Source organism: Colletotrichum karsti (genome assembly GCF_011947395.1).
Source record: "Colletotrichum karsti strain CkLH20 chromosome Unknown Scaffold31, whole genome shotgun sequence".
Lineage (NCBI taxonomy): Eukaryota > Fungi > Ascomycota > Sordariomycetes > Glomerellales > Glomerellaceae > Colletotrichum > Colletotrichum karsti.
In genome coordinates this window covers 211,156-236,725 of record NW_024065931.1, presented here as the reverse complement: position 1 = coordinate 236,725, position 25,570 = coordinate 211,156, and the positions used below count along the sequence as shown (strand labels likewise).

Genomic DNA, 25,570 nt, shown 5'->3' with positions numbered 1-25,570 from the left:
TGTATGATGCAGGGGAAGTGTGATCGAAGGAGTCCTGCGCAGCGGATTTGTGATGAGAAAGGGATTGAGATAGAGTGTGATGACAATTCTCATCCTGAATCCGTTTATCTAGTTATCTGGTTAGTGAGGATTCAGATGCTAGAAAGGGGGAGCGCGTGATTGAAGGAATCCCGTATGTAAGAAAGTCCGACGGGAGTGTCCGACGGGGTGATCTTTAAGGAGGCGGTCTCCGGTGCGTGGTTTTGGGTTCTTGGTGGTGTTGCTCGGGGGCTTGGCTGGGTTTTGATGGGTTTGGTGAGGTATGTTCTATCGAGGGACTGGTCGGGGAGGTTTTGGATGGAGATGGTTGATAAGTGGCCTTTTGAAATGGGGATTAGGTTTGGGTTGTCTTGATATGGTGTTGAGTATTTATGGTCGATGTAGATCGGACGTTATATTCCTCACTTTCACCGCAGACATATTCACTCATTACACAAGATGGACAATACAAAAAAGTGATAATATGTAACCAATACTCTCCCAGACCCAAAAATGATTACAACTCCTCCGTAACCCACTTGTCCTGTGCCCCCGCCGCGGCCTTCTCCTCGTACGAGCCCCACGAGCTCCGGAGCGCCGTGGCCTTGAAGTCGAAGGTGATGCCCTGCGCGCCGTCGCCGCCGCGGGCGAGGAGGATGCTGTCGAGCGGGTTCTCGGTGAAGTAGAGCATGGTGCCGGCCTCGACGCCGCCGTTGACGTAGACCTCGAGGACGGAGCGGTCGATGATCCCGTGCAGTGTGAATTCGACACTCGAGTTGGAGGAGGATGAAGAAGGGGAGGATTCGAGGGCTTGTACGTCCGAGACGCCGAATGTACCCGCGCGGTCCCAGGCGTTGCTGGCGCGGGCGATGTTGAGGGTCGCGGAGGGGAGGCCGTCTGCGTCGGCGGCGCCTGTGAATTGGAACGCGAGGGAGACTTTCTCCGTTCCGGCGGCGGATTGGGAGGCTTGGAACGTGAGTTCGGCGGAGGCGGTGGAGCCCTGTTGCTGGAGGAGGGACTTGGGCATGCGGACGGTGAGGGACCACTCGACGGCGGGGTTGAAGTCGCGGATGACGGAGGAGGAGCCCTCGATGCCGGCGACGTCGGACTCGTCGAGGATGGGGTTCCAGCCGGGGGTGGTGCTGGCGAGGGCGGAGAGGTCGCCGGCGGGGAGGGAGACGAGTCTGTTGGTCGCGGCGTCGAGCCAGTGGCGCCGGATGCCGCCCATGCAGTGGCGCCAGCCCTCGGGGTCGGTCGGGGTGCAGCAGCCGTAGGAGGTGGCGTCGACGGCCCAGGTGATGGAGTAGGCGTCGCGGTTCGCGTCGTCGAGGTCCTGGAAGTGGAAGAAGGCGGTGGCGTAGTTGTCCGGGCCGAAGTCGAAGTCGTGGATGGCGTAGGAGGTGTCTTGACGCGGGTGGACGCCGCGGCGGGAGATAGGGGCGTCGGGGGTGAAGGTGGTGCCGTCCCAGGAGCCGGTGAGGTACTTGACCTCGGCGCCGCCGGTGGGGGAGCCGCCGCCGAGGCTGAGGGTGAGGACCCACTTGGAGCCGACGGTGTTGCCGGACTTGTCCTTTGTGGGGATCTGGAGGAACTGGGGGCACTCGATGAGGCCGATGTTCTGGCCGGGGTTCCAGATGGAGACCTGTGTCCAGCGGACGAGGTCGGTGGAGGTGTAGAAGGCGACCTGGTTTTCCATGGAGAGGACCATGGCCCAGGTTTTGGACTCGTGGTGGAACGAGATCTTGGGGTCGCGGAAGCCGTGGCGGTCGAGCGAGATGATGGGGTTGTTCTCGTACTGGTTGAAGGACTCGCCGCCGTCGTAGGACCAGGCCAGGTGCTGGGACTCCTGGTCGGGCTCCCACGAGGTGTAGTAGGCGATGATGTTGTCCTTGCCGCTGGTCTTGTTGGACGGGAAGAAGCCGGAGACGTTGTCCTTGTCGACGACGACGCTGCCGGACCAGATGGAGCCGTCGCGGGCGGTGGCCGGGATGGCGACCGGGTGGTCCACCCAGTTGTAGAAGTCGGTGGCCGTCGCGTGGCCCCAGTGCTTCACGCCGGATCCGGGCACGTTATCGGCATCTGCGGGTGATCAGCGGTGGCTCTTCATGACATAAAACGGACTAGGCCGAAAAGCCTCAATCTCAAACAGTGCGGCCCCCGGAGACATGCGGAGGAATGCGGTGTCTCAGTCCGCCCGAAAATGCGGGGTGACGGCTCGCTGCAACGGTTCATCATCGCGCATGTGAGAATTTCCGTCTTTGGGCAGCGTCGCAACAACCCTTCGCGGCCAAACGGGCACTAGCACGTGGTGCAGAATGTGTGCAGAAACCGCAGATCCAATGAAACGGGCGGAAACACGCCATCGAACATACGGCTGGGTTTGTGTTCAAAACGCGGCGTTTGGTGTTTGTCCCTGCGCGATGCGTTCCACAACTCAAAATTGGACGATAGGGGGACGGTTTGAGGTCATGAAAACCGACTACGACGATTGGCGAAAAAAAGACAGGAATTCCATATGAAACTTGATGACGGAAGAAAAAAGGGACTTACACTGGTAGTACATGTGCCAAACGCCGTCAGAGTCGATGAAGAGACCGTTGGGGTCGTTGAGCCAGTTGGCGGGCGGTGAGAAGTGAATCTGGGGTCGCCAGCGGGCGGAGCGGTCTGCGCTGGCCATTCTGGCTGCGTGGGCGGAGCGTCTCAGTTCTTGTGAGAGGTGCTGTTCTGATGCTGACGACGAAGCTGCTGCTGCCGCGTCTGGGAAGAATCCTGGGAGTGCGTACGTCGTCGTCGGGGCCACGGCGAGCAGTGTCGACAGGAGGGATGTGAAGAGGAGATTCTGCCGCATGGCTAGGCGAGTCCGGCTCCCCCGTGTTCCTTATAGAGAACCAGTGTCAAAGTCTCCGGGCGAGACGGTGCGGGTAAGCAGGCGGGCTGTACTGAGGGGAGGGGAGAGGCCTGAGGGCTGTCCCTGATCGACAGACTTGGGATGGATTGAGTAGCGGAACGTGTCAGGGAAAAGGTAGAGTGTGGACTCTTAGGACGAAAGCTTGCGGGAGAGAGAGGCGCAGTCGCTGGTTCAGCTGGAAACGCCGAGTTTGGCGAGAGTGAGATATCGAGAGCTCAAAGAAATGCTTTGTGGGAGATACTGGTGCTGAGAGAGACGAAAGATCGTGGACGTCAAGAGAGAAACGGCGGTATTTATCAACGGCCGAGTAGTTAATCGAACTTTCAAAGGGTCCTTCTTTATTTTTTTCTCGTTCAAAACATGCAGCCGCCGCGGGCAGCAAGCAGAAAAAAAAGGGCAGAAACGGCAACGGCCAAGCGTGTCGTAGTGCCATCGGTTTAGCTTGGCCTCCGCCGCTGCCTCAGAAGCAGTAGCACCGGCGCCGGCAGCATGTGGTACATGATTTCTGGCCATGTTCTTGGTGTTGGAATACGCCTCGGGATGAGAAATCAGAGGTACCTCACGACGACGCCAAGAGAGAATGGGGAAAAGAGGTGGCATCACACACCAGAGACAGGTCTCATGACAGTCTGCGCGGTTGGCAGGTGGCTGGCTCTCGTGGCCCTTGTTTCTCACCACCCCGCCGACTTCTCCAACTCGAGTGTTGACATTGGGGTAGAGGTGAAGAAACAGAAGTGAGTGAGTAAAGCAAGTGAATGAGAGACAGAGAGGAAAACACCCCGCAAAGAAGCCAGAAAGGAAAGGCCCCTCTTCCCCGGATCTTCATTGGTCGGGTGGCCAGGATTTCCGTCACCGGTGGTGGTTAGTGCCTCGGCGCGCGGCCGGGGATTCAGCGGCCTTGCTGCAGCGGAACACCATGATGGAACCACGTTTCTGGCGAGGACGATGCGGGGTTGTATGATGGGAGTAAACAATAACCATGTGAGAGGGTTTGTTGATTTTGGAATGAGGAGTGAGACATGGTGGACAATGAATGAGTGAGGATTCGAAATGTTTCTGACCTTTCTTTCTTTGACTTTGAACTTCTTTCAGACACTAAAACGGCCGAAAAGTGGGGTCCGCGGTTTAGTGGAGGTGTGCCCCTCACCACAGCAGCAAGAAACAAACGGCAGGTGCCCCTCCACGTCGCGATTGCTTGATGACGCCAAAATGTTCCATTGCTTGACAGATGTCTTCACGGAAGCCAAGACGGATCGCAGCGCTAGTGTTTGCATGTTTGGCCTGAGTATCCTCGATTTTACAACGGTTAGGTTGGCCGTATTCCAGCATAACCAGACAAACATGCCGTCTCTTACACCAGCATCCACTCCATCATCCGACCAGGCGGTCAGATCAGCTTTGCAACGGTACGTATCATCTCAAATCCAACTTTTCTCAAGACCGCGGATCTTCTAGATCACCTGGAAGGAAAAAATTAAGAATACTTGTAACGGCGCGCGAGATCTGAGCGAGACACGGATCGGCGCCGAGTCAAGACATGGGACATTGGCGGCCACGCGCCTCCCGCTCCCGTTCCCCTCCGTCCCTTCTCTCCCAGATCACCCGAGTCATGATGCCAAGGTCACCAGCTGCATGACGTTACCTTCATGCTCCCAAAAGTCAACGAGCATCGCGACTTCGTCTTTTGCCTTCGCGCTCACGAGGTGGTGGTGATGTTTTCGTCCGCCGTACGCGCCAAGAAAGAGGGCATCACCAAACCTCGAGAGTTGGAGAACCTGCATGGTCATTGGAGACCACGCGACAACGATGCTCACTTCGATGTAACCTCTCCCAGACCAAACCAACAACCTCGACAAACCTACGAGGTTCTGGCCTCACATTCATCGGTCCGGAGTCGGCCATTCCAACCTCGTTGCCAGAGACACCGATCCCAGTGCGTCTCTACAAGATGCGAGATGTCCTTCCCCTCCTCGGACTGGCCTCTTTCGCGGCCGTTGCGATGGACACGACGCACGCCAAGGGAGGGCATTCGGGCTTTCTAGCTTCTCTGCCAACATCACGAACCATCTTTTGCACGTCTGCCAAACCCGACAAGTCGCGTTCCGCGGCGCTGTGTGGTGTTTGTTCAACCGCCGGAGCTGCAGATAACCCAAAATCGACGCTGGGTGTTCGGATGACGACGTCGTCGCCGTGGCTCGTGTGTTCGATGCGACTATGCGACATGCGAGGGCCGTCCGCTGCCACGGCAACTTCGTAATGCCTCATGCAGCATGCGAGTGCACGTAGCATTCACCGCGAATCGGGATCCGATACCGACAGCGGCTGTTCCTGGCTTTTCCGACTTTCGCGGCCCGACCTCGTACGGCGTGCTGGACGACCACCGCGTCCACCGCGGAGATGTTGGACCGGGCCGGAGTGCTTAGCCTCGCGACGGATCCTTCATATGGGCTGTTGACGCCACGCCGCTCGCCGGAGATCCCAGGTGTTGCAGGTGTTGGCTTGACTCCGGCCGCACCTGACCATGGAAGCCCCATTCCGTTGTGAAATGCAATGAATAAAGTCTTTCCGGAACGACCGACGAGGCTACGTCTAGGCCGTATGTCGAGTGCGGCTTCATTCATAACATGATGTGAGGTCGAATCTGCCTCGAGCCGTTCTCGCCATCCTTATTCCCAGGATCCATGCCGAGCGAGGCGGAGCCCTGCGCCAAGGTCCGTCCTTTGGGGAAGGCCATTTGCCCCGGGATATCAGATGAGCTTGATTATCACCAGGGGAGGGAAGGCGGTGGGCGGCCAATGACGTGACGATCAAGGTGAGGCGGAGCCCGTGTGAGGTTATCGCAATGGAAAAGGCGGGAGAATGTTCCCCGTCAGATCTTTGTGGGTTTTTGACGGCGGGGAGATTACCGAGAGAGCGGTGAGAGTCAGACCGAGAATCAGAGGTCTGAGTCGTGAGTGAGGGATATCTTGGTTGATATCAACGTCATGCCTAATCACTAGCGATTTAGAGCCTCCATCGCACTACTCAACACCGTCGTGATGATTCCTCACCCAACCTCACCTTAGCCTCCCCGTACATCTCACCTCCAAACAATCCAGACCTCTCTCTCTCACGGAATACGGTCTGGGTCCCGTGGCTCCCCGAATCCACTCCTCCCTCTGGCGTCATGACATCGCTCGCCCCCATCTCCGGACGAATCAGACCGTCCCCTACCGCAGGCGGAGCGGAGCCCAACGAGTGTTGCTTTTACCATGTACGCTGGGCACGCATGCAGCATTCCCGAAGCGACCATTTCCTCTCTTTTCCAATTGGTCTTGTTGGTGCAAGTCACCCACACATGCGACCCTTGTAGCCAATGGGCGGACACGTTAGCGCCGCTTTCTTCACGTTTTTTGAGGCCCCCTCCCCACGTCGATTGCACCGCCCCCAGAACGAATGCTGGGCTGTTGGGGACGTTGGTTTTACTTAAGTAGAGGCGCGGCCCGGTTTGGGCTTGATTTTCCGCGAAAGGCAAATCGAAAGAAAGCTTCTCGACTTTTTTTTTTTTTCTTCCGCACTCGTACCGTGCCCCACAATTTGATAACCTCCGAAGGACCCCGCCGATCGCCGGACCGCAAAGCAACCTCTCACCTCCGAGATTCCGTACCTAGAACCCCGGAGCCGAACACCGCTTTTAAGATCCTGAATATTTCCCAAGGATCTTTGACAACCCCCGAATTCTCACACACAACAACCCACCGGAATGGCCCGATAGCATCACTACTCCCAAACACCCACCACCAACAGCTTACCGCAAAAACCACCCAATACCTCTTTTGGTAACCTCCCCGGAGTATCATCGACCATTCTGAGAAGCCGCATGCGGGGAATTTCCCCCGCCTAAATTCTTTGACTCGGTCAAAGCACCCCCCGTCTTCAACCGGGCTCGCTGTTGCCTCTAGTCGCCCCCTCACATCCCATCTCAATCGCCTCTGGCCCTCCTGACAAGGAGCTCCAGCTCGAAACCACCCACAGTCAACAAAACCACACACCGTCGACCAAGGTGGCGTTTTACCTGGACACCAGCACACGACCGAACCTACTCGACTCCTGTTACTGCGTGTTACTCGGCAACGAAATCTGCTACTGCGAGCACTACTACTCCCCGGATTCCTCCAACGCCTTTTTCGAATCCGTCACGGATCCCCCTCCCCCCCTCCAGTTCGCGTGCGCGTCGTCTCCGGTGACAGGAGCTCCGCCGCCGCCGCCATGGAGATCACCTACGGCACTTGGTGTCACGGAGTGTCCACTCGGCACCCCCTCCTCTTCTTCGGGGTCGAGCCCGACCCTGAGCCCCTTAATCGAGAATGAGAGCGACAGCGGCGGGAGTGGTAGCGGTGGTAGCAGCGGTGTCGTGAGTCCCGTTTCCGTGACTGCGCCCGCGTCCGCTGCTGCTGCTGCTGCTTCCGCCGGTGGCGTCGCTGGGGCTATTGATATCTCCCGTCTGCGGTTCGAGTGCCGCTGGGACCACTGCAGGAAGATGTTCAAGAGACCGAGCGATCTGACGTGAGTTCCCCCAGCCACCAAGTCTATTTTTTTTTCTATACGATGACGTTTTACTGACACGGCCGCGACAGCAAACACGAACGGTACCACGTTAAGGAGTACCTCTGCCCCTCCCCCGGGTGCGACAAGGCCTTCGCGACGCAGAAGGACCTCAAGCGCCACGGCAAGACGCACGGCACGTCCGACGGTGTCGACGCCGCCGACGCCGAGGGCTACCGGTGCCGCGTCGCCGGGTGCCGCAAGGCCATGACGGGCCACGTGTACAACCGGCGCGACAACTTCGTCAGGCACCTCCGGACGAAGCACGTCGGGATGGAGCTCGAGGGGTTCGTTGCGAGGGAGGAGACGATGATGTGAGGCGCGTTGAGTTTTGGAACATTGAGGCTTGAAGGGGTAGGGAATTGGAAAGAGTGAAGGATGTGGGGGATTTCACCTTTTTTTGATACCAGGGAAACGAAATCGGTTTTTTTCTTGCGATTTTCGCTTTGGTGGGCATGGCACGTTCGTGCTCGAGGGTTTTTGGGGTGGCCAAATGGGATATGATAGACACGGGTTTGGCAACTTTGCTCTTTTTGGGTGGGGATAGATAGCGGTTTTGCTGTCTCTCCTGTTTCTTCTCAGATACCTCGTCATGTTTTATGAATCTTAGACGGCTTGCGAGTCGTAGTTTCGCGGTTGAGTTATAGTAGGAGGTAATACTATGACGAAAAGTCTTAGATTCCTGAGGCTTTCGCAATTATAAAACCAACTTGTTTTACCGTTACTTGAAACGACAGACATGTCCAGCCTATAATTAGTTGTCGATTATGACGCCCTTCGCTTCGCTTCTTTCGTTGTTCAGTGAACATGACGTTGATAACCTACACGGCATATTGCAACAACTTCACTCCTCCATGCGAACGAGACACACATGTGGTCGCTGAATACGGCGATATGCCACGCAATGGTTTGAAAAAGCGATTGCTTCCGATAACATTTTCCATGGGCCGATTTTACCGGGGCCGCTCATCCCTATCCATCATGAAAAGCGCCATGGTCCCGATCGAGAGAGATTGCGGCGCGGTTGTGATACGTCACGTGTGTATGTAGCCTCTCAGCATGAGGGGTATGCATGTCAGAAGAGCACCACCCCATTCAGCTCGCCTGCACAAGCAGGCTTGGCAAGCCGCAGGCAGCTTCGCACAGCCCAACGAAGGCTTGTGGTCTCATCTTCGCCTCGTCCACGAGATGTTTGCAAATCCCCATCATTCACTCACCAGCCCGTAGCAACCCCACCCCCATGGAGGCCATCGCCGCCGTGGCGCTCGCCGGGAACGTGGCCCAGTTCCTCGAGTACGCCGTCAAGGGCGTCTCCAAGATGAACGAGCTGCTCAAGAGCCCGGACGGCACCCTGAAGGAGGACATCGACTTGAGGCTCATTGCCGACGGCACGCGTTACTACTCGAATAGGGTTTCCCTCAACAAGATTGCAAAGGGCACCGAGACCCGTCTGGAGGACGTCGACGCCGCGCTGGCGACCAAGAACGACATGAGCTTGAGGTTCGACTCTCCGACGTCCCCCGAGCGCCTCAGGAACGACGATATCCTTCAAGATCTCGTCTCGAGGTGTCTCGCCGTGGCCGGGGAGATCTTGGGAATCCTGGAACTCCCCGGGATCTGGGCGCCGAGGTCGGATATCTTTCTTCGGGTCAAGATCGTCACGAAGACGTTCTTGAAGCGATCCGAGTTGAAGGAGTTGTGGGATAAGCTGTGCGCTCTGAGGGATCAAGTTTCGGCTCATCTGCTGGTCCTTCTCCTGTAAGCTTCCTGTCGATTGGGTCCTTCAATCACGTCTCATCGGCGCGTTGTTAGAGTAATCGTGGTAACCGAGGAACAGGGAGCAGCAGAGCAGCCTTGACCAGACTGTTCGGAACTTGTGGCTGATGAGTGAAGAATCCTACGCAGACATGGGAAAGAAGTTGGACACAATCATACGGGAAATCCGGGTTGCCAACCAGACACCTCCGCCCGACGCAATCGTCCACGTGCCAGTCGTGCAAGACGGGGAGCCACCCAGTCCTCAGCAGAGTCTTGAAAAGGTCCTTGTGTTCACAGACTCGATGCTTTCGGTCGCCGGAAAGAAGAGGAACGGCATTTTGGATTCGTTGCACTTCGGCCAGCTCGAGGAGAGAGAATGGGCCATACCGGACGCCCATCGCGAGACCTTTGAGTGGATTTTCAAAGGCAACTCCGACAAGAGCACGGTCGGCATGGCCAGCGGCACCTTCATAGAATGGCTTCAGCAAGATGACGGCGTGTTCTGGGTGACTGGCAAGGCGGGCTCGGGGAAGTCCACTCTGATGAAGTTCCTGACGCACCACGCCAAGACCAACCGCCTCCTCTCGAAGTGGGCAGGCGATGGCAGTCTCATCATTGCCCAACATTACTTCTGGAGCTCGGGTACTACGATACAGAAATCACACGAGGGGCTGCTGCGAGCACTCCTGTTTCAGATCCTCACCCTTCAAACCGGCCTCATGCCCGTCGCGTGTCCGAGGCGGTGGAACTCGCCCTCCGCCGACTCTTTCAGCACATGGAGCCGGGCCGAGCTCCTCGGAGCCTTCGACAACCTGGGCGAGGCGGAGAACGCGACGTGGAAGATATGCCTCTTCATCGACGGCCTGGACGAGTACCACGGAGATCCCGCCGAGATGGTCGACATCGTCCAGCGACTGGAGAAACTGCCCCGCGTCAAGGTCTGCGCGTCGAGCAGGCCGTGGATCGAGTTCTCCGACGCCTTTGAGAAGCAGAGGTGGAAACTCTACCTGCACGACCTCACGACTGCGGACATACACAGGTTCGTGCGGGATAACCTCGCCGGCAACGAGCGGTTCGACGAACTCCAGCGGCGGCGCGGGGAGGATGCCGAGGCGCTCTCTCTCGAGATCACCAGACGGGCGCAGGGCGTGTTCCTATGGGTGTTCCTCGTCGTGCGGTCCCTCGTACGAGGACTGAAGTACGAGGACAACATCCGAGATCTCCAGACGAGACTGCGCGGCCTCCCGACGGATCTGAAGGAGACGTTTGATAGGATGTTGGCGACGATAGAGGACGTGTACAGGGTCCGCACGGCGCGGCTTTTCCTGACCCTGGCCCACGCCGCGAGCAGTTTCCCGGTGGTGGCGTTCTACTTCATGGAGTTCGGCGACGGGGCGCCGTCCAGGGAGGCTCTGCCTTTCCTCAGGGACTGGCCGGACGTGGACCTGGAGCGGGCGAGGGCGCTGGACGCCAAGAAGCGGCAGCTCGTCGCGCAGTGCAAGGACCTCATCTTCATCACGCCGGTGCCGGACACGCCCAAGCTTTTCGACCAGCGGGTCGGCTTCTTGCACAGGACCGTCGTCGATTACATCAAGACGGAGGACGTCGCGGCGCAGCTGGCGCGGGTGGCCGGCGGCGGGTTCAACCCGGACAAGATACTCCTCGACGCCAACGTCGGGCTGCTGAGGTCGCTGGTCCACCAGCACCGTCTGGTGTATATCCGTCCGCACCTGAGGCAGTGGGTTCTGGGGGCTCTGTACTACGCCCGGCGGATCGAGGTCCTTTCGGACCGGGCCGAGGTGGGGGCGTTGGACGATCTCGAGGCCGTCATCATGGGCGCGAACAAGAGCTGGGACTTTGGACATGCCATCGCGACTCTGCTCGACCGGACGAGAGACGACAACTTTGAACCGCGGTCCTTTCTGGAGCTGGTCTGCAGGTGCGACATGGCGTCATACGTGAGGAGCAGGATGCCCGAGTTGACGACGGCGGCGTTGGATACCGCGGCGCCGGGATGGAGAAGTCTGATCGACATCAGGCGAGGTGAGGGGTTTGAGGTGTGCGACTCTGATAGGAGCGAGCAATCGCTCGGTGACTGGAGACTTGGAAGGCTAGTCCGGTCATCGACCAAGAGAGAGGAGCTGCCTGGGTCGAGGGGTCTATCGCCGCTGCCCGTGGACTCTAGTCAGGCTTCATCGTTTTCGGAGGACTCTGTACAGATCGGCGCCGTCGTGTCAAAGGACGGGCCGAAGAGGAGGGATAGGGTATCTTCCCGGATGAGGCACCTTTTCCGGAGGAAATGAGACGGGGAACGCTGCCCGGTTTCTTTACTGTCTCGGGTTCGGCGGCCCGTACGTGCGGTATAAGTCCTGCGACGGTTCTCGGAAATCGCCCCCCTCAGACGTGATGATTTCTCTCAACGCCAGGACAACTGGAGAACCTTAGTCCGTCGTCGCTGGGTTTGCATCCGAAAAAAGGCAAGCGAATGCGGTTTTGGATTCACTTGCGAGAAAAGCCCACTCGTAAGTCATGTACAAATCAGCAATCGTTTTCTCTGAATATCCGCTCGACGTTTGTTGCCGATTGCGTATATGTCGGCAGCAGCGATCAAGACGGTATGGTATGTCTCTGCATCTCCGAATCACTTACGTCGATGAACACACCAACATTGCATAAACACCTCAAATCATACATGTCCAACATCCAAAATTCATCAAGCCGGCCCCCAAAGGCATTGCTCGCCACAAAGCCCGCAAAGCCGCGTGTCGTCAAACACCGGCGGCAGCAGACCCCCCGCCACGGAAAAGACCCGACAGGCCGGCCCAGTCCGCCGGGGAATGGTCCGTCCGTCCGTCCTCGGCCCCGGATCCAAGACCCCTCCCCCGCAGTCCAATCGGCTTCGATAACGGAGGGGTTTCCAACGGCGACGAAGAACCGACGCGTCTGCATCGTTTCTTCTCAACGCTACACGAGACCCAAGCGCCCAATCGTTCCGGGTTTTGGTCCTCTCAGGCGGGATACTCAGACGCAACTTGCGAAAGCTGCTTGAGTCGTGTTGCTGGGTGTAGAAGTAGGGTGGGAAAACCACTTGGTTGTATGTTTGAAGAGTTGTAATCGGCGGAGGATTGATGACTGGATTTGTTTCGACAAACACCAACGTCGCCGAGATTGCGTGATCGGCATGCCAAAAGGACAAGGATTACAATCCATACCTCGCCCAGAAAGCTGAACCTTTCAGCCCATCACTGCTCAAAAAACACACCTAGCCCACCAAAGGTCTACACCGTTCACCGAAGTGAATAACGCCTCGGTGAAAAAGGCACAAACCCCCCGTTTCATGTTATCAAAGCACATCGCCCCCCATCTGAACCCCACGATTCCCACCACCAAACGGCCCATCCCGCATCAATGAGTATCAATTGCCCAACAAACCCCCCAAATACGTGAGTGAATCACTGATTCGCCAAGGGTGTGTTTGTGTGTGTGTGTTGACGATGATCCCTTCCCCCTTCCCCCCCTCTTCCCGCTGTCAAGGTCGCATACAACAATCAATCCAACAACCCCCCCCTGCCATGCGTTCGGTAGCATTGACTTAATCTCGCCATGCTCCACCCAAAAACCACCTCGACCCTCATCATAAACGAGACGCGAGGCCAAAACAACACCCCCGAGAAACGTTAGAAGGCGAATTTTCATTTCTTTTTGAAACGTAGTTCTGTGTCTTGACCGAGGAAGGGAGATATGACGAAGAAAAATACCGACAGCGCGGAGCTGGCGCGGCGTCTGGATGGCCAGGTCATGGTTGTTCCCGACTTGAAGGGGATGATGAGCCATTGGCCGTCGGGGAAGAACGCGCACTGCTCGGACATCGAGGCGCAGATCAACGAGATTCTCGATCGGTGAGTAGAATCCGGGGTTTTCCGAGCCGGAAAATGATTTTTGAGGCTGACGGGATCTAGGACGGCTTCGGCCAAGGATAAGGCCAATGTGATGGAGGCGAACCCCGCCTTGCTCGCATCTTGGTGAGTTTCTCTGTTTGAGAGTGTCTTTTCACCAGCACTTGCTGACGGGAACATAGCCTCTGGCCCAACGCGTCGCTGGAGCAGCTCAAGACCCTGACCCAGATGGTGCTCTGGCAGGGCCGCCTCGATGACTACATCGAGACGTTGGAGTACGAGGATGCGGAGCGGGCTCGAGAGTTCCGCCTCAAGACGAAGGAGTACATCGCCCTCTATCTCTTGCTGTCGGACGTGCCTAGGGACCCGCCCACTGCGAGCGTGGTCGCCGATTTCCAGCAGATCGCGTACGTGATGTGCCGGAACTATGACAAATGTGAGCGTGTTGAGTGTGCGCTGCTGTTGTCTGAATGCTGACTTCTGTGTAGACCAGCGGAGGAACTTGAGAGTCAGCCTGTTCGACTACATCGACTCGACCATCTCGGAGATGAGATACATCCAGAGCGGTGAAGTACCGACGGACCGGTACTACGAGGATCTTCGCAAGCGGACGGCGGGTGCTGGGCCGTTGTGTGCTTTGGCCGAGTGAGTGAGAGGAACTTGGCGGGCTATGCGATGGTTTGCTGACGGCTGCAGGTTCGTCGCGGGAACTCAGTTGCCTGGATTCGTGAGCGGCTCGACGCCGTATAAGCTCATGTTGGATGCTGTATGCACCATCGTCGGACTGTGAGTCGCGTCGAGCCCGTGTTGAGGTTGATGGACTGACGGAGTAAAGGACGAACGACCTGCTATCGCTGAGCAAAGAAATGGTAAGTCGAGGGTGAAGGTCCTCCAGCGGCCGGTGACTAACGTGCTCCTAGCGCAAAGGACGAACATTCAACGTCGTGCCTGTACTCCTCTGGAACGGCGATCACGGCGAGCTGCAGGAGGTGGTCGAGCACGTTGTCGGAGAGATCGAGAAATGCGTGAAGAGTTTCGACGTCTGCGAGGCGAGATTGATCCGCCAGCACCGCGGCGAGGCCGAGGAGATCAAGCAGGTGACCGAGGCTCTGAAGACCATCTGCACCGGCAATTTGACTTGGAGGTCTGTGAATCACCTCTCTCTGCGGATGGGATGTGAATGCTGACGATGGACAGTCTTGAGTCAAAAAGATACAACGTCGGCGCGCCGGAGGATGACGGGAGTTTGAGGCAGGAGCTGAGGGCCCATTGAAGGAGGGAATGATTGACGGCAGGGTTGGTCGAAGGCAACGGGAGATGACGTTAATGGCGAAGAGAAGCCCGGGATTAGAGAAAGATGGCCGCGACGGCCGACGGAGGAATACCCTAATGATGAATGATACCCAAGCCTCAATAGTCGATGCAAGCCGGGAATGAGAGTCGACGTCGTGAACCTTGAGAGATACTCGATTCCAAAATCAGCGAGGAAAAAGAAAGGTGAGGCTTTTCGGGGACTGACATTATCAGAGACCTGCATGGCGAGCTTTTTTACGAAGACCGCAGGTTGGCATTATTTGGTTGTCTCACAGGGAAGGTCGGCGATTGGGGGCACGTCGCTGTGATGTCATGCTGTAATTTCCCAGCTCCAGCCAAGCGAGTCTGCCACTGTCTCAATCGGGGAAACAGCCCCCCCTGCCCCCGCCTCTTTCTGCCAGAGCTTTAAGCTTTCAGCTGGGGGAAGTGAGGGAGCTTCAAAAACATTGATCCATCCAACATCGCGCCGTCGTTTTCAACTTCAATCAAAGTTCATCTAGACCAACTCACATCCACCAACACAGCACACAGATACACACAATGGCTTTCCGCGCCGCCGCTAGAAGAGTCGCCCTCGCCCGCCCCGCGGCCCCGGCCGCCAGGGCGTTCAGCTCCACGCCCCGCGCCTTCGTCAAGGTCGGCGACTCGGTCCCCGACGCGCCGTACCTCGTCGAGAACTCGCCCGGCAACAAGGTCAACCTGGCCGAGGAGTTCGCCAAGGTCAAGACGGGCATCATCATCGGCGTGCCGGCCGCCTTCTCGCCCGCGTGCTCGGCCACCCACGTCCCCTCGTACATCAACCACCCCAAGCTCAAGGAGGCCGGCCCCGTCTTCGTCGTGTCGGTCAACGACCCCTTTGTGTAAGGCTTCCGAACCCTCGAGATTGGTTGAGAGAGTGCGATGCTAACTGGTTCACAGGATGAAGGCTTGGGGCGAGCAGCTGGACCCTGCACACGACAGCGGCGTACGTTGAGTTGCTATGTGATTGAGGGATTGAGTGCTAAATACGTCGCAGATCCGTTTCTTGGGCGACCCGGCTGCCGAGTTCACCAAGACGCTTGATGTCCATTTCGAAGAGAGTGTTCCCATCTTCGGCAACCTCCGTGGCAAGAGATACACTCTTGTCATCGAGGACGGCAAGGTCAAGGAGGCCCACGTTGAGCCCGACAACATCGGCACCAAGGGTGAGTTGAACTGTCAAGTCCAGGGATACGATTGCTAACTGATGGGATAGTCTCTCTGGCCGACAAGGTTCTAGGATAAGTATGATGAAGAGATTTCAAGACGAGGCTCAATCAGCTATAAGAAGAGAATAAAAAAGCGTGTGCCGTTAGATCAATGTTAAGATCTACCAATGATTCGCGAAACGCCATGAGTATGTGAGCTCCAATCAAGTTGATGAGCAGTCTTCCAAACCGAGCCAATTCACACGCGAGGGAACTTATAGGCTCAGATATTAGACCCTTAACCAGCAACAACGAGTGCACATGGCCAAAACCCTGGTCTTATTGTAAAACGGAGGAGCCGGCTGGGTTGAGACGAGAGCCGGCGGGGTGAACCCGACCTGGCCGACCCGGCGAAGGCCACATGGTGCCGGTGCCGGGCCGTTCCCGCCTGACAAATGCAAGGGGACCGCCGGCACCGGGCGCTTATCTAAGCTCAGGGGCTTATCGATAAAGATCAGCTGACTAAGAATGGAAGCCTGCAGGCCGCCGAATCCTGACTGGTGGCGCTCAGGGCAAGCCAGCCAGCGTCATGCAACCCACCCACACCAACCCAGACAGACCCAGCCAGCATCACGCAGGCAGGACAGGGAGGCCTTCTGAGTGAGGGAGAGAGGGGCATTTCGAGGGCGAGGGGCATTGACGCGCTCACTGACAAGGAGTCACCTGCACATTTGTCGACTGCAGCGACTGGACGAGAAGGACGCCGGGCACGGGGGGAGGCTGCGACTGGACTGGCTTCATGGCGGTGGCCCTTGACGCCTTTTTACAGCAACTTAATAGCAAACATGACGGGACTGGGACTGCATATGAGACGCCGCCATAGAGCGCCCCTCGAACGATGCTTCAGAACCGCAGAAGCCGCAGCACAAATCATGGCGGTCTAGGTACACACTTCAACCCTGCGCTTGAAAAGGAGAATGGAAAATGGGTGAGATTGAATAATAGGTAAATCCAATAGTCTCATGTCAGCCATTGGATTCAAATGCCCAGCCAGACACAGGCATCTGGACTTGCACTCATCCTCTCAGTCAGCAACTCCAGTCCTTTGCAGAAGAACCTAGGCAGAACAGACAGGGTGGTGAAGGCAGAAGTATCTTTCCTCAATGAATAGCACACAAAGTACCTCGCTCTCCATCGTGCCTTCCAACCAACAACTCCGTCATCCGCCCGCGCCCACCGACTCCAACAAACCAGCAGGACCTGACCAGGCAGGCCCAGGCGGCACCTTTCAGGTCAGGTCACTAACTGAACTGCCTCCTGGTCGCCTTGCCTCGCACCGCACTGCGACAAGTCACGCCTAACACCGCCCGCGCCCTCCCGACTTCCTCCCGCCTTTCATCCACCCAACCGCCAACCGCCGCAACCCATCCCACCACCACCACCACCACCGCTGCTTGTACTCGCTCTCGCTCCACGCCTTACTTTGCTCTCTTCTCTCTACTTTACTCACTTCCCGCATCCTTACAAACCCGACCGCTCTTCGCCTCTTCCTTCCACATCCCAACCACAGGCTGCCCGACCGAGTCCTTCCGCCGTTAGTAATCCGGCGACCGTGACTCTTCCTCCGAGGCGGCACCTCTCCCAAACCCTCTCTCCGCCATTCTCTGCCTGCTACCAATCCATCCCGGCCTCAGCCTTGGATCATCGCAGCCTGGACGTTATCGGCCCCTCCACTTTACAGTGACTCCCACCCAACCACGTCCGATACTCGATACTCGACACTGCAACCCCTCCCTCTTCGCTCGCACGCACGTCTTTACCTCTTACCCAGACTCCGAGTCTCGTCGTTTCCACTTGCGGAAACCTCCCCTCGCCTCCACCCAAAGTCGGCACGATTCCTCCCACCACCAGGAAGCGAAAGGCCGCTGAGGCGACGATATCCTCCAAATCCCAAGACGTTTTGCCCAACAAGAGGATCGCCTCGGCTGCCACTCAGGACGCCCCCCCAACACCTGTCACTACTGCAAGCAACGGTATGGATTCCGAGGAGGATTTCATGTCCGCTCTCTCCAGCGAGGACGAGATCATGCAAGACGACAGCGGCGACGACATGTCGGGTCCTGACGGTGAGTTTTCTGTTCCTAACCATGCCCACCTTGACTTCTCTGACGCGTTTGCCCTCACAGACTTCGACGAGGACGACTTCGATGACGAGCCCGACGTCGACCTCGGCATAGTCAAGGACTCGGACAGCAAGAAGAAGGTGGCCTACGACATTACCTACAAAGTCTACGAGCCCAAAGACATCCAAGCCCAACAGGATGACATGATTGACGAGGTTAACATGATCCTCAACATCCGCAAGGAAGATGTCGCGATATTGTTGCGGCACTTCAGGTGGAACAAGGAACGTCTGATCGAAGATTACATGGACACTCCCAATAAGGTTCTGGAGGCTGCCGGTCTTGGGTCCAACGTCACCGGCCCGCCAAAACTGGAGGCCATCCCGGGATTCATGTGCGACATCTGCTGCGAGGACGAGGACGGTCTCCAGACGTTTTCTTTGAAGTGTGGTCACCGGTACTGCGTAGACTGCTACCGCCACTACCTAACCCAGAAGATCCGCGAAGAGGGCGAGGCTGCACGCATCCAGTGCCCCACCGAGGGCTGCGGCCGCATCATCGACTCCAAGTCCCTCGATCTTCTCGTCACCCCCGAGCTCGCCTTACGATACCACGAACTGCTGAACCGAACATATGTAGAGGACAAGGATGCCCTCAAGTGGTGTCCTGCGCCGGACTGTCCGAATGCCATCGAGTGTGGCATCAAGAAGAAGGACCTCGACAAGATCGTCCCAACAGTAGCTTGCGGATGCGGGCACCGCTTCTGTTTCGGCTGCATACTAAACGACCACCAACCCGCTCCCTGCGAGCTTGTCAAGAGATGGCTAAAGAAATGTGCCGATGACTCGGAAACGGCGAACTGGATTTCGGCGAACACAAAGGAGTGTCCCAAGTGCAATTCGACGATCGAGAAGAACGGAGGCTGCAACCACATGACCTGCAGGAAATGCAAGCACGAATTTTGCTGGATGTGTATGGGTCTGTGGTCAGAGCACGGCACCAGCTGGTACAACTGCAACCGTTTCGAGGAGAAAAGCGGCACCGAAGCTCGCGATGCCCAGGCGAAGTCCAGGATATCGCTAGAGCGCTACCTGCACTACTATAATCGATACGCAAACCACGAGCAGTCAGCCAAGCTGGACAAGGACATATACCATAAGACAGAGAAGAAGATGGTACAGCTCCAGACCGCCTCGGGAATGTCTTGGATTGAGGTGCAGTATCTCAACCAGGCGTCTCAGACACTGCAAACATGCCGTCAGACCCTCAAGTGGACCTACGCCTTTGCCTTCTATCTTGCTCGCAACAATCTTACGGAGATTTTTGAAGACAACCAGAAGGACCTGGAGATGGCCGTCGAGGCCCTGTCAGAAATGTTCGAGAAGCCGGTCACGGAGCTTTGCGACAAGAAGTTGAAGGTCGACATCATGGACAAAACGTCGTACTGTAAGAAGCGGCGCATCATTCTCCTCGAGGACACCGCGGACAACCTGGCCAATGGTACGTTATCCGAGCCCCTCATAAAATTCAATGCTAACTCTCGCGCAGGTCGTTGGACCTTTAACGTCGATCTCATCAACCTGCCGACAGGTGCCGCCACAAGCAGCAGTCGCCGCTGATAAGAACAGCACAGTACGGCAAACCGGCTTAGAGAGAGCACGTAGAGATGAATTCGGAGTTTTTCACAACGCCAAGCGGGCTTCTACATACAGCCCCGACCCTCAAGACTACCACGCCAGTCTAGCAACAAACAGTATGGAGAAAGGCGACTACCCCGCCAGTCAGGAGGTCTTTTGGCTTTCCATCGGAAGCGGCACGAGAAAGAGAACCCCAAAGATGATGACACTTTTTTACATAGGGAAACGGTTTTCAGAGAGCGCTAGAAGGGAAAGCGCATCATGGGCATTGTGTACGGTACAGGTTGTCTTGTTTTTTTTTCCGGTTACACACACACACAGACTCCGCGCGTGTCCCAGGCATAGCGGCAAATTCAATGCATCATGCCTCTTTTTTGGGCAGAATACCTCCTCCACTCTCGCAAAACCCGGTGACATGCCTCGCCCCCGAAACTGATCGTCGACATTCGAATTTTTTTTCGATGTGCTTCGTCTGAAGGAGGCGTACCGTGACTTGTTGATGACTCGCGGTTTTATGTTTTGCAGAACCTACCTTGGGGCGAGCGAGGCGGCGGGGGAGGGGAGGGGAGGGGAGGGGAGAACTATGACGACGATGGTCCGAGGTCGCACGTTAGCCGGGGCCCCCGACGGCGATTGATGCAGGGGGGGATGGGAAATCTCTTGGCGACGGAACCCCGTCCGGACGAGTCGACGTCGACATCTCCTTCATCACTCATCTCTCATCTCTGGTTAACCTTTGATTGGGAAGAAGTTTTTCTCGAATAATTGCTTGTTTTAAAAATGTCCTTCCTCGCAAGATGTATTTCCTACCACGGCTAAAAAACTCCTATGCCTCTCGGGAGGGCAAAAGAAATGCATACAAAAAGACCAATCCGAGTCCAATACCACCCGCCCCGTTTACCCTTCTTCGCCTTTCCTCTGGGCCCACGCGCGAAAGGGGTGTGTGGCTACAAATGCTGCTTCTCATTCCATACAGCGTAAAAAGTCCAAATGCTTTCTCCTTTGAATGTTTCCATTAACGTCTTAAAAAAGTTGGTTGTTTGTCCCTCCCTTTCGGGGAGGAGGATATCATGATCATGTGCCTGGGACGGGCACCGCGCGATGGGTTCAAATCCTGTACGTCGCGTTGGGGTATCGCATTCGACGAGTCGTCATGGGGTTTTTCGTTATGATTCAGTTGTACACGAACCGGGAGAGGTTCAGAGCCCTGGGGCGGGAGTCTCGTCCGGGCTCGTCCGGGGCGCAGAAGACGTCGTCGTTCTCGCCGTCGCTATCGGGGACGAGCTGGTCCTCGCTTCCGCACGGCGCGTTGAGGGCCTCGACTTCGGCCAGGTCGACCTTGGGGAGCGGCACGAATGAGGGGTTGACCGGGATCGACTTGAGCAGCCGGTTCTTCCGGGGGCTGCGCTTGGGGCTCCGTTGGATCGAGCTCTTCGTGGGCGACAAGGTCCGGCGCGCCGGCGGGTTCTTTCGCTGGAGGGCGCGGGCACCGAGACGCTGGAGAGGAGTGAGCATCGGGGTTGCCTTGGACGCGGCGATGGACGAGCCGGCGGAGAAGGTGATTGAGGACGCTGCGGTCGAGGGGGCGGCGGTGGACGGCGTGAAGATTGACGATTGCTGCGAGACCGCCGTTGCCGGGGTGTCCGGCTGACTTGAGGGCGCCGGGCTCGGCTGTGAGTATGCGAATTTCCGCAGAGACGACCGTCTTGATGTTGTCTCCTCTGACTTCTTTTGGGAAGTCTCTTCCACCTCAGATAAGTCGCTCGGAGGGGTGGTCGATATCTCTTCATCCTTGCTAAACTGACTGTCTGTGCTGATAGTTGCTTCCGTGCCTTGGCTCTCTCCTGTGCTTTGGCTTTCCTCAAAGACTCTTATTGACTTCGGTTTCGGGTTGTGCCACTCGTCAAGGTCCGGGAGATTCAGCAACTCCTCGTCGATTAAGTCGTCGGAGAACAAGAAGCTATCCTTCTTGCTCTGGTTTGCGCTTCCGCTCTTGGGGAAGAACTTGCTCTTTTGGGATTCCTCAGATTTCGTTTCGGTGTGGTCCGTTTCGGCGCAAAGTCGGACCTTCTTGGGCGGTCGTTGAGAGCCACCTCTCATTAGCGCGTCGATGTCGTCCATGGGGTCCTTGGAATCACCCATGGTAACACGTCGAGAGTCGCTCGAGCTCGGAGGGGCAAACTGTTCCAGCATGTTCTGGATAGGCTCCGTCCGCCGTCGGAGAAGACGCGGGGAGGTTGTCGAACGGGCGGTTCGGGTGGGGCGAGGGGCACTCGGCTGTGATGAAGTACCTTCGATGTACGGCCGGGGCAGAGGGAAGACGCGAGGTACAAGACCATTGTGAGTGAGAGCTGCAACTCGTTCGGGGTCGACAGAGAAACAGTTGCTGTCCATCTCGCCCATGGGAATGCGTTGATGGCCCTTGAAGTAGGAGTCGATGGGCTTGACGGGTGGTCGTGTGCGTGTTGATGAGGAATTCGTTGCGAGAGCGTCGGCAGACTGGGAGTGTCTTCGTTTTGCATCCGACTTGGGCGACTTGGATCCAGGCATGGGCGCAGGAATTATCGTCTCCTTGGTCATCGGATTGACGTCTCCAACAGCGACGGCTGTAGCCAACTCAGGCTCAACGTAGGCACCGATGAACGGCATATCCTCCACCCCCTTGCCCTTCTCAGGCTCCGTCAGACAGACCATCTCCTTCTTGATCGGGCAGTAGACTCGTTGGTGGATGAACGTTAACTCGGCCTGGAAGAATCGTGGTAGGTAGTTCTCCGAAATGCGGTGCTTCCCCTCGAACTGACACATCCGGACCAATCGTTCGGGCGTCTTGTACTTGCGCAGCATTCGGTAAGCCGTCTTCAATCCCATATTGTTGATCCCCTCCAGGTAGTCGCAGCCGCTCAGAATGGCCATGCGGCGAAAGTCGGTATCCGTCCAACCCGTTAGTGACACCTCCCGACACGCGCAAAAGTCCCTGCGGTTGATTTCGATACAGTTGCCATACTGGTCCAGCTTCGTCAGGAGCCGCTTGCATCCAAAGACCAACAGATCCGAGTCCTCAGAAAGGATGCCGTCGATCAGGCCTTGGCGTTCGAGGTAGACGAGCTGAGCGTCGGCTTCGTACGGTGCAACGACGTACGAGACATCCATCTTCTTCAATTCGTCGATAAGATTGCGGGCCATTTCTGGTGTGACGTCGATGGCCTTCTGAAACTCGAGCTGAGCCTGTGATGACTTGCCGGCCTTGACCAGCTCCATGGCGAGCTTCTTGCTGTTCTCGCGTCGCTTTTCTCGGGATCCTTCGGTTGCGGCCTTGCTGGGAAGGTAATCGCCATCGAAGACCAGGTAAGGCTTGACACCAAAGTGCCGAAGCATCCTCACCCGGTGCATAGCGAAGTCGACATATCTGGGACGGTGTCAGGAGACGACACTTCGGACATACGGATATGCTTATCATGCACAGCCAGTGTTACTTACTTGCGGGTGGGCTTGCCTTGGGCTAGGTCAGCGGCGCAGGCGATGGCTCCACGATGAAGCCATCCGTAGGCATCGACGCCGAGCGTCTCCCCAGCGAACTTCTTCAGTTCAGTCGGCCTGTGGATGGACTTGAGCAGCGGGAGAAGGCCTAGTGGTGGTGAGAAACGCAATGCACGAGGCTCGAAGCAAGGGAGCGCAAGTACCTGAGACGCCCATTGTTGATCAAAGGGAGCGGTTTGCAGAGCTTCAAGGTGCGGACTAGGGGTTCCGAGGCCTTGGAAGGTCACTCTCAGTCCGGTTCTCAGGCCACGAGCCCGACAGAAAATGGCGAATTCGATGCTCTAGGCCATCCGTCGAGAGGCAAGACGCGTCAAATGGTGGATTCGCGTAGTTGAACAGAGTCGGCACGCCAAGTCAGGTGATTCGAGGGGAAAAGTAAACAAAGCACTTAGCGCTTCGCTTTGACTCGGAGAAAGTAGCGGTCGGTCGGATGGCAGTCGCAGTAGCGGAGGGGATGAGATAGTTGGGAGTTTGAAGTTGACCAAATTCACCGCGGACGCTGAGGTCAGAGGAGAGGAGATGTGCAGTGGAGTGAATCGCGGCTTCCTGCACGGGAAAGGGACGTCCGGGGGGACCTGGTCCTGCTATATTGGAACGCGGGTACACACACCGCGTCAGGTCATATCGCGACTTTTTTTGCTGTGGTCCAGGCGAGAGAGGTGCTCCCGAAAGGGCTTAGCGCAGGTGGCTCTGGATTTCCGGAGCAACGTCACTTTGGCCCGATCCGGCTGCAGGTTCATTGGACCCTTTTTCGGCTTTAGTGGGGCGATCTTTTTTTTCTTGAGAGTGCGTGCAGCGAAGACTGAGAATTGGAATGGGATTTTCATTTTCATCGTGGGGCACAGACACTGACATCTCAAGTAATTACTTCGTTCTCAGCTTTTGGTGTCTCACTCACGACATCTCACTCCTGCCACGTCATTTCATTTTCCGGGTTGCCGTTCAAAATGCCTACAACGTTATCCAAGACCAAGAAGCAGATTGCGAAGAAGCGCAACGGTCAGGTCGTGGCCCTGCATGAGTTCTCCCGAGACTCCAAGCGCCTCCACAAGGCGTCGGTGAGGGACGAGAAACTCGAGAAACTCGCCGCTGCCAGAGGCAAGAAGGAGGCACCTATGCGTACGCAGACCAATTGAGATACTGTGATAACTCGGTTCTGACTTGTTGCAGTTGACCGCGCCGCTTACTTCCAACTGGCTATTAAGGAGAAAGGAACAGTCCCACTCGAAATGGCCACCATCCAAGACCTCATTCACAAGTACGTTGGCGTTCTACATAATTCATGGATTATCAAGGCTGATTCAATGTAGATTTGTGCACCAGCATGATGAGGAGTACGCCGAGGTCAAGAAGACCCGCCGCCCTGGCCGTCCCGCGAGCGCCAGGGAGGACCTCCTCAAGCTGAAGATTTCGACTCTCGAGGAAGAATACAAGACCAACGGTTTCTGTCAGTGACCTCAAGTTTGCTCTCTCTTTCTTTATGATTAACACTAACGCGAACCAGTCCTGCCCGACCTGACCGATGCGTCCAACGTCAACCTGCTTGACCGCTGGGAAGGCTCTTGGTCATTCCTCACCTCTGTCGCCTGGGTGAGGATAACTAGCGACGGCAACGTCAGGAAATCCAGCTTCCCGCCCAAGGGCAGCTCCTAAAAACCTGACGGTAGCATGTCGGCGTTTTGGCGTTTGGGACGGGGAAACACTCAGGATTGGACCTCGAGGCAGAAACAAACAGCGAATCATTCGAAAAAGATGGGGACTTCGGCTCTAGTTTCTGAGTACGGCTTCGTACGGTGATTTTCGCGGGGGTTCTTCGCGGGTCGATGTCTCAGACAAACATGCGCCGTAACAGGAGTCTCGTTTGGCCGACAGACAAAATTTCTCCGGTTACATACAGCAATCCCGTATGAGATTTCGGAGGCGAAAGCTCGGATCACAGCAGACCACGCGCGGCCAAACCACTGGATTACCGACTTCACCTGCATGTTCTCCAGCATTGTCGCACAGGTCTCGACGGAGGGATTGGCGGCAAACGTGGTGGACATGTGGTCGGCGTGGGAATGCGCCGTATCGACCGTCTTCTGAGGGACTGCGGCATCCGTCGGGCAGGGCAGGGTTTGGACTGGTATCATGTAGAGGGCAAACGCGGTGGCCTCGTTTGAAACATCTCAGTAGATGCCGCAGGCGAGGCTGGAACACGATCCATCGATCTCCCAGCCCAATATCAACCCATAGCCGGCTTCCGTCGAAGAATCATTGGGCTGCCATGTCACACACCAAAGTGACGATTATGTTGCGAACCGCTGCCCCTGTCTATTGTCTGATGACTGACGTCTTTTCCTTCTTCCCCCGGAGTGGCTACCCGGTCCAGAACCCGGCAGCGATCTGCCCCGAGCCTCCTGGACCAGACCACTGGAACCACGTTGTTCGCCAAACAAGCCTGCCCCGAGCCGTGCCTCTCGTCTCATACTTAAACCTAGATCCCATCTGTTCCAAGTGCTACATCGCACAGCCGGTTCTCTCCTTCTGCCGTTCGAAGACGGCTACGCGCCTTCGACTTTGTGACGGCGGTCAGCACTGCCCCTGAAGACTCTCTCCACTTGACTCAGACCGATCCTCCAGTGGCGAG

General features: G+C 56.8%; 6 protein-coding genes across 6 annotated transcripts; 4 read left to right on the top strand and 2 right to left on the bottom strand.

Moving 5' to 3' along the window:
• Positions 1 to 535: 535 nt before the first annotated feature.
• CkaCkLH20_08962 (uncharacterized protein) lies at positions 536 to 2,866 on the bottom strand (the record flags this gene model as incomplete). Its single annotated transcript, XM_038891677.1, has 2 exons — positions 536 to 2,097; positions 2,569 to 2,866. 2 exons carry the CDS (start codon positions 2,864 to 2,866, stop codon positions 536 to 538), a joined length of 1,860 nt encoding a protein of 619 aa, XP_038742964.1.
• A 3,991-nt stretch (positions 2,867 to 6,857) lies between these two features.
• Positions 6,858 to 11,571, top strand: CkaCkLH20_08961 (uncharacterized protein; the record flags this gene model as incomplete). Its single annotated transcript, XM_038891676.1, has 4 exons — positions 6,858 to 7,471; positions 7,543 to 7,824; positions 8,738 to 9,268; positions 9,348 to 11,571. The coding sequence occupies 4 exons, from the start codon at positions 6,858 to 6,860 to the stop codon at positions 11,569 to 11,571; spliced, it is 3,651 nt and encodes a 1,216-aa protein (XP_038742963.1).
• Positions 11,572 to 13,009: 1,438 nt separating this feature from the next.
• On the top strand, positions 13,010 to 14,437 carry CkaCkLH20_08960 (uncharacterized protein; the record flags this gene model as incomplete). Its single annotated transcript, XM_038891675.1, has 8 exons — positions 13,010 to 13,167; positions 13,228 to 13,290; positions 13,347 to 13,600; positions 13,653 to 13,809; positions 13,861 to 13,950; positions 14,000 to 14,033; positions 14,085 to 14,308; positions 14,362 to 14,437. 8 exons carry the CDS (start codon positions 13,010 to 13,012, stop codon positions 14,435 to 14,437), a joined length of 1,056 nt encoding a protein of 351 aa, XP_038742962.1.
• Positions 14,438 to 15,018: 581 nt separating this feature from the next.
• CkaCkLH20_08959 (IBR domain-containing protein) lies at positions 15,019 to 19,386 on the top strand (the record flags this gene model as incomplete). The annotated part of the gene is made up of 7 exons (XM_038891674.1): positions 15,019 to 15,338; positions 15,397 to 15,442; positions 15,494 to 15,662; positions 15,713 to 15,729; positions 17,476 to 17,770; positions 17,831 to 19,267; positions 19,316 to 19,386. 7 exons carry the CDS (start codon positions 15,019 to 15,021, stop codon positions 19,384 to 19,386), a joined length of 2,355 nt encoding a protein of 784 aa, XP_038742961.1.
• A 1,191-nt stretch (positions 19,387 to 20,577) lies between these two features.
• CkaCkLH20_08958 (exo1 protein) lies at positions 20,578 to 23,051 on the bottom strand (the record flags this gene model as incomplete). Its single annotated transcript, XM_038891673.1, has 2 exons — positions 20,578 to 22,810; positions 22,882 to 23,051. The coding sequence occupies 2 exons, from the start codon at positions 23,049 to 23,051 to the stop codon at positions 20,578 to 20,580; spliced, it is 2,403 nt and encodes an 800-aa protein (XP_038742960.1).
• Positions 23,052 to 23,888: 837 nt separating this feature from the next.
• Positions 23,889 to 24,594, top strand: CkaCkLH20_08957 (uncharacterized protein; the record flags this gene model as incomplete). The annotated part of the gene is made up of 4 exons (XM_038891672.1): positions 23,889 to 24,060; positions 24,112 to 24,199; positions 24,252 to 24,388; positions 24,446 to 24,594. 4 exons carry the CDS (start codon positions 23,889 to 23,891, stop codon positions 24,592 to 24,594), a joined length of 546 nt encoding a protein of 181 aa, XP_038742959.1.
• Between the last annotated feature and the right edge of the window lie 976 nt (positions 24,595 to 25,570).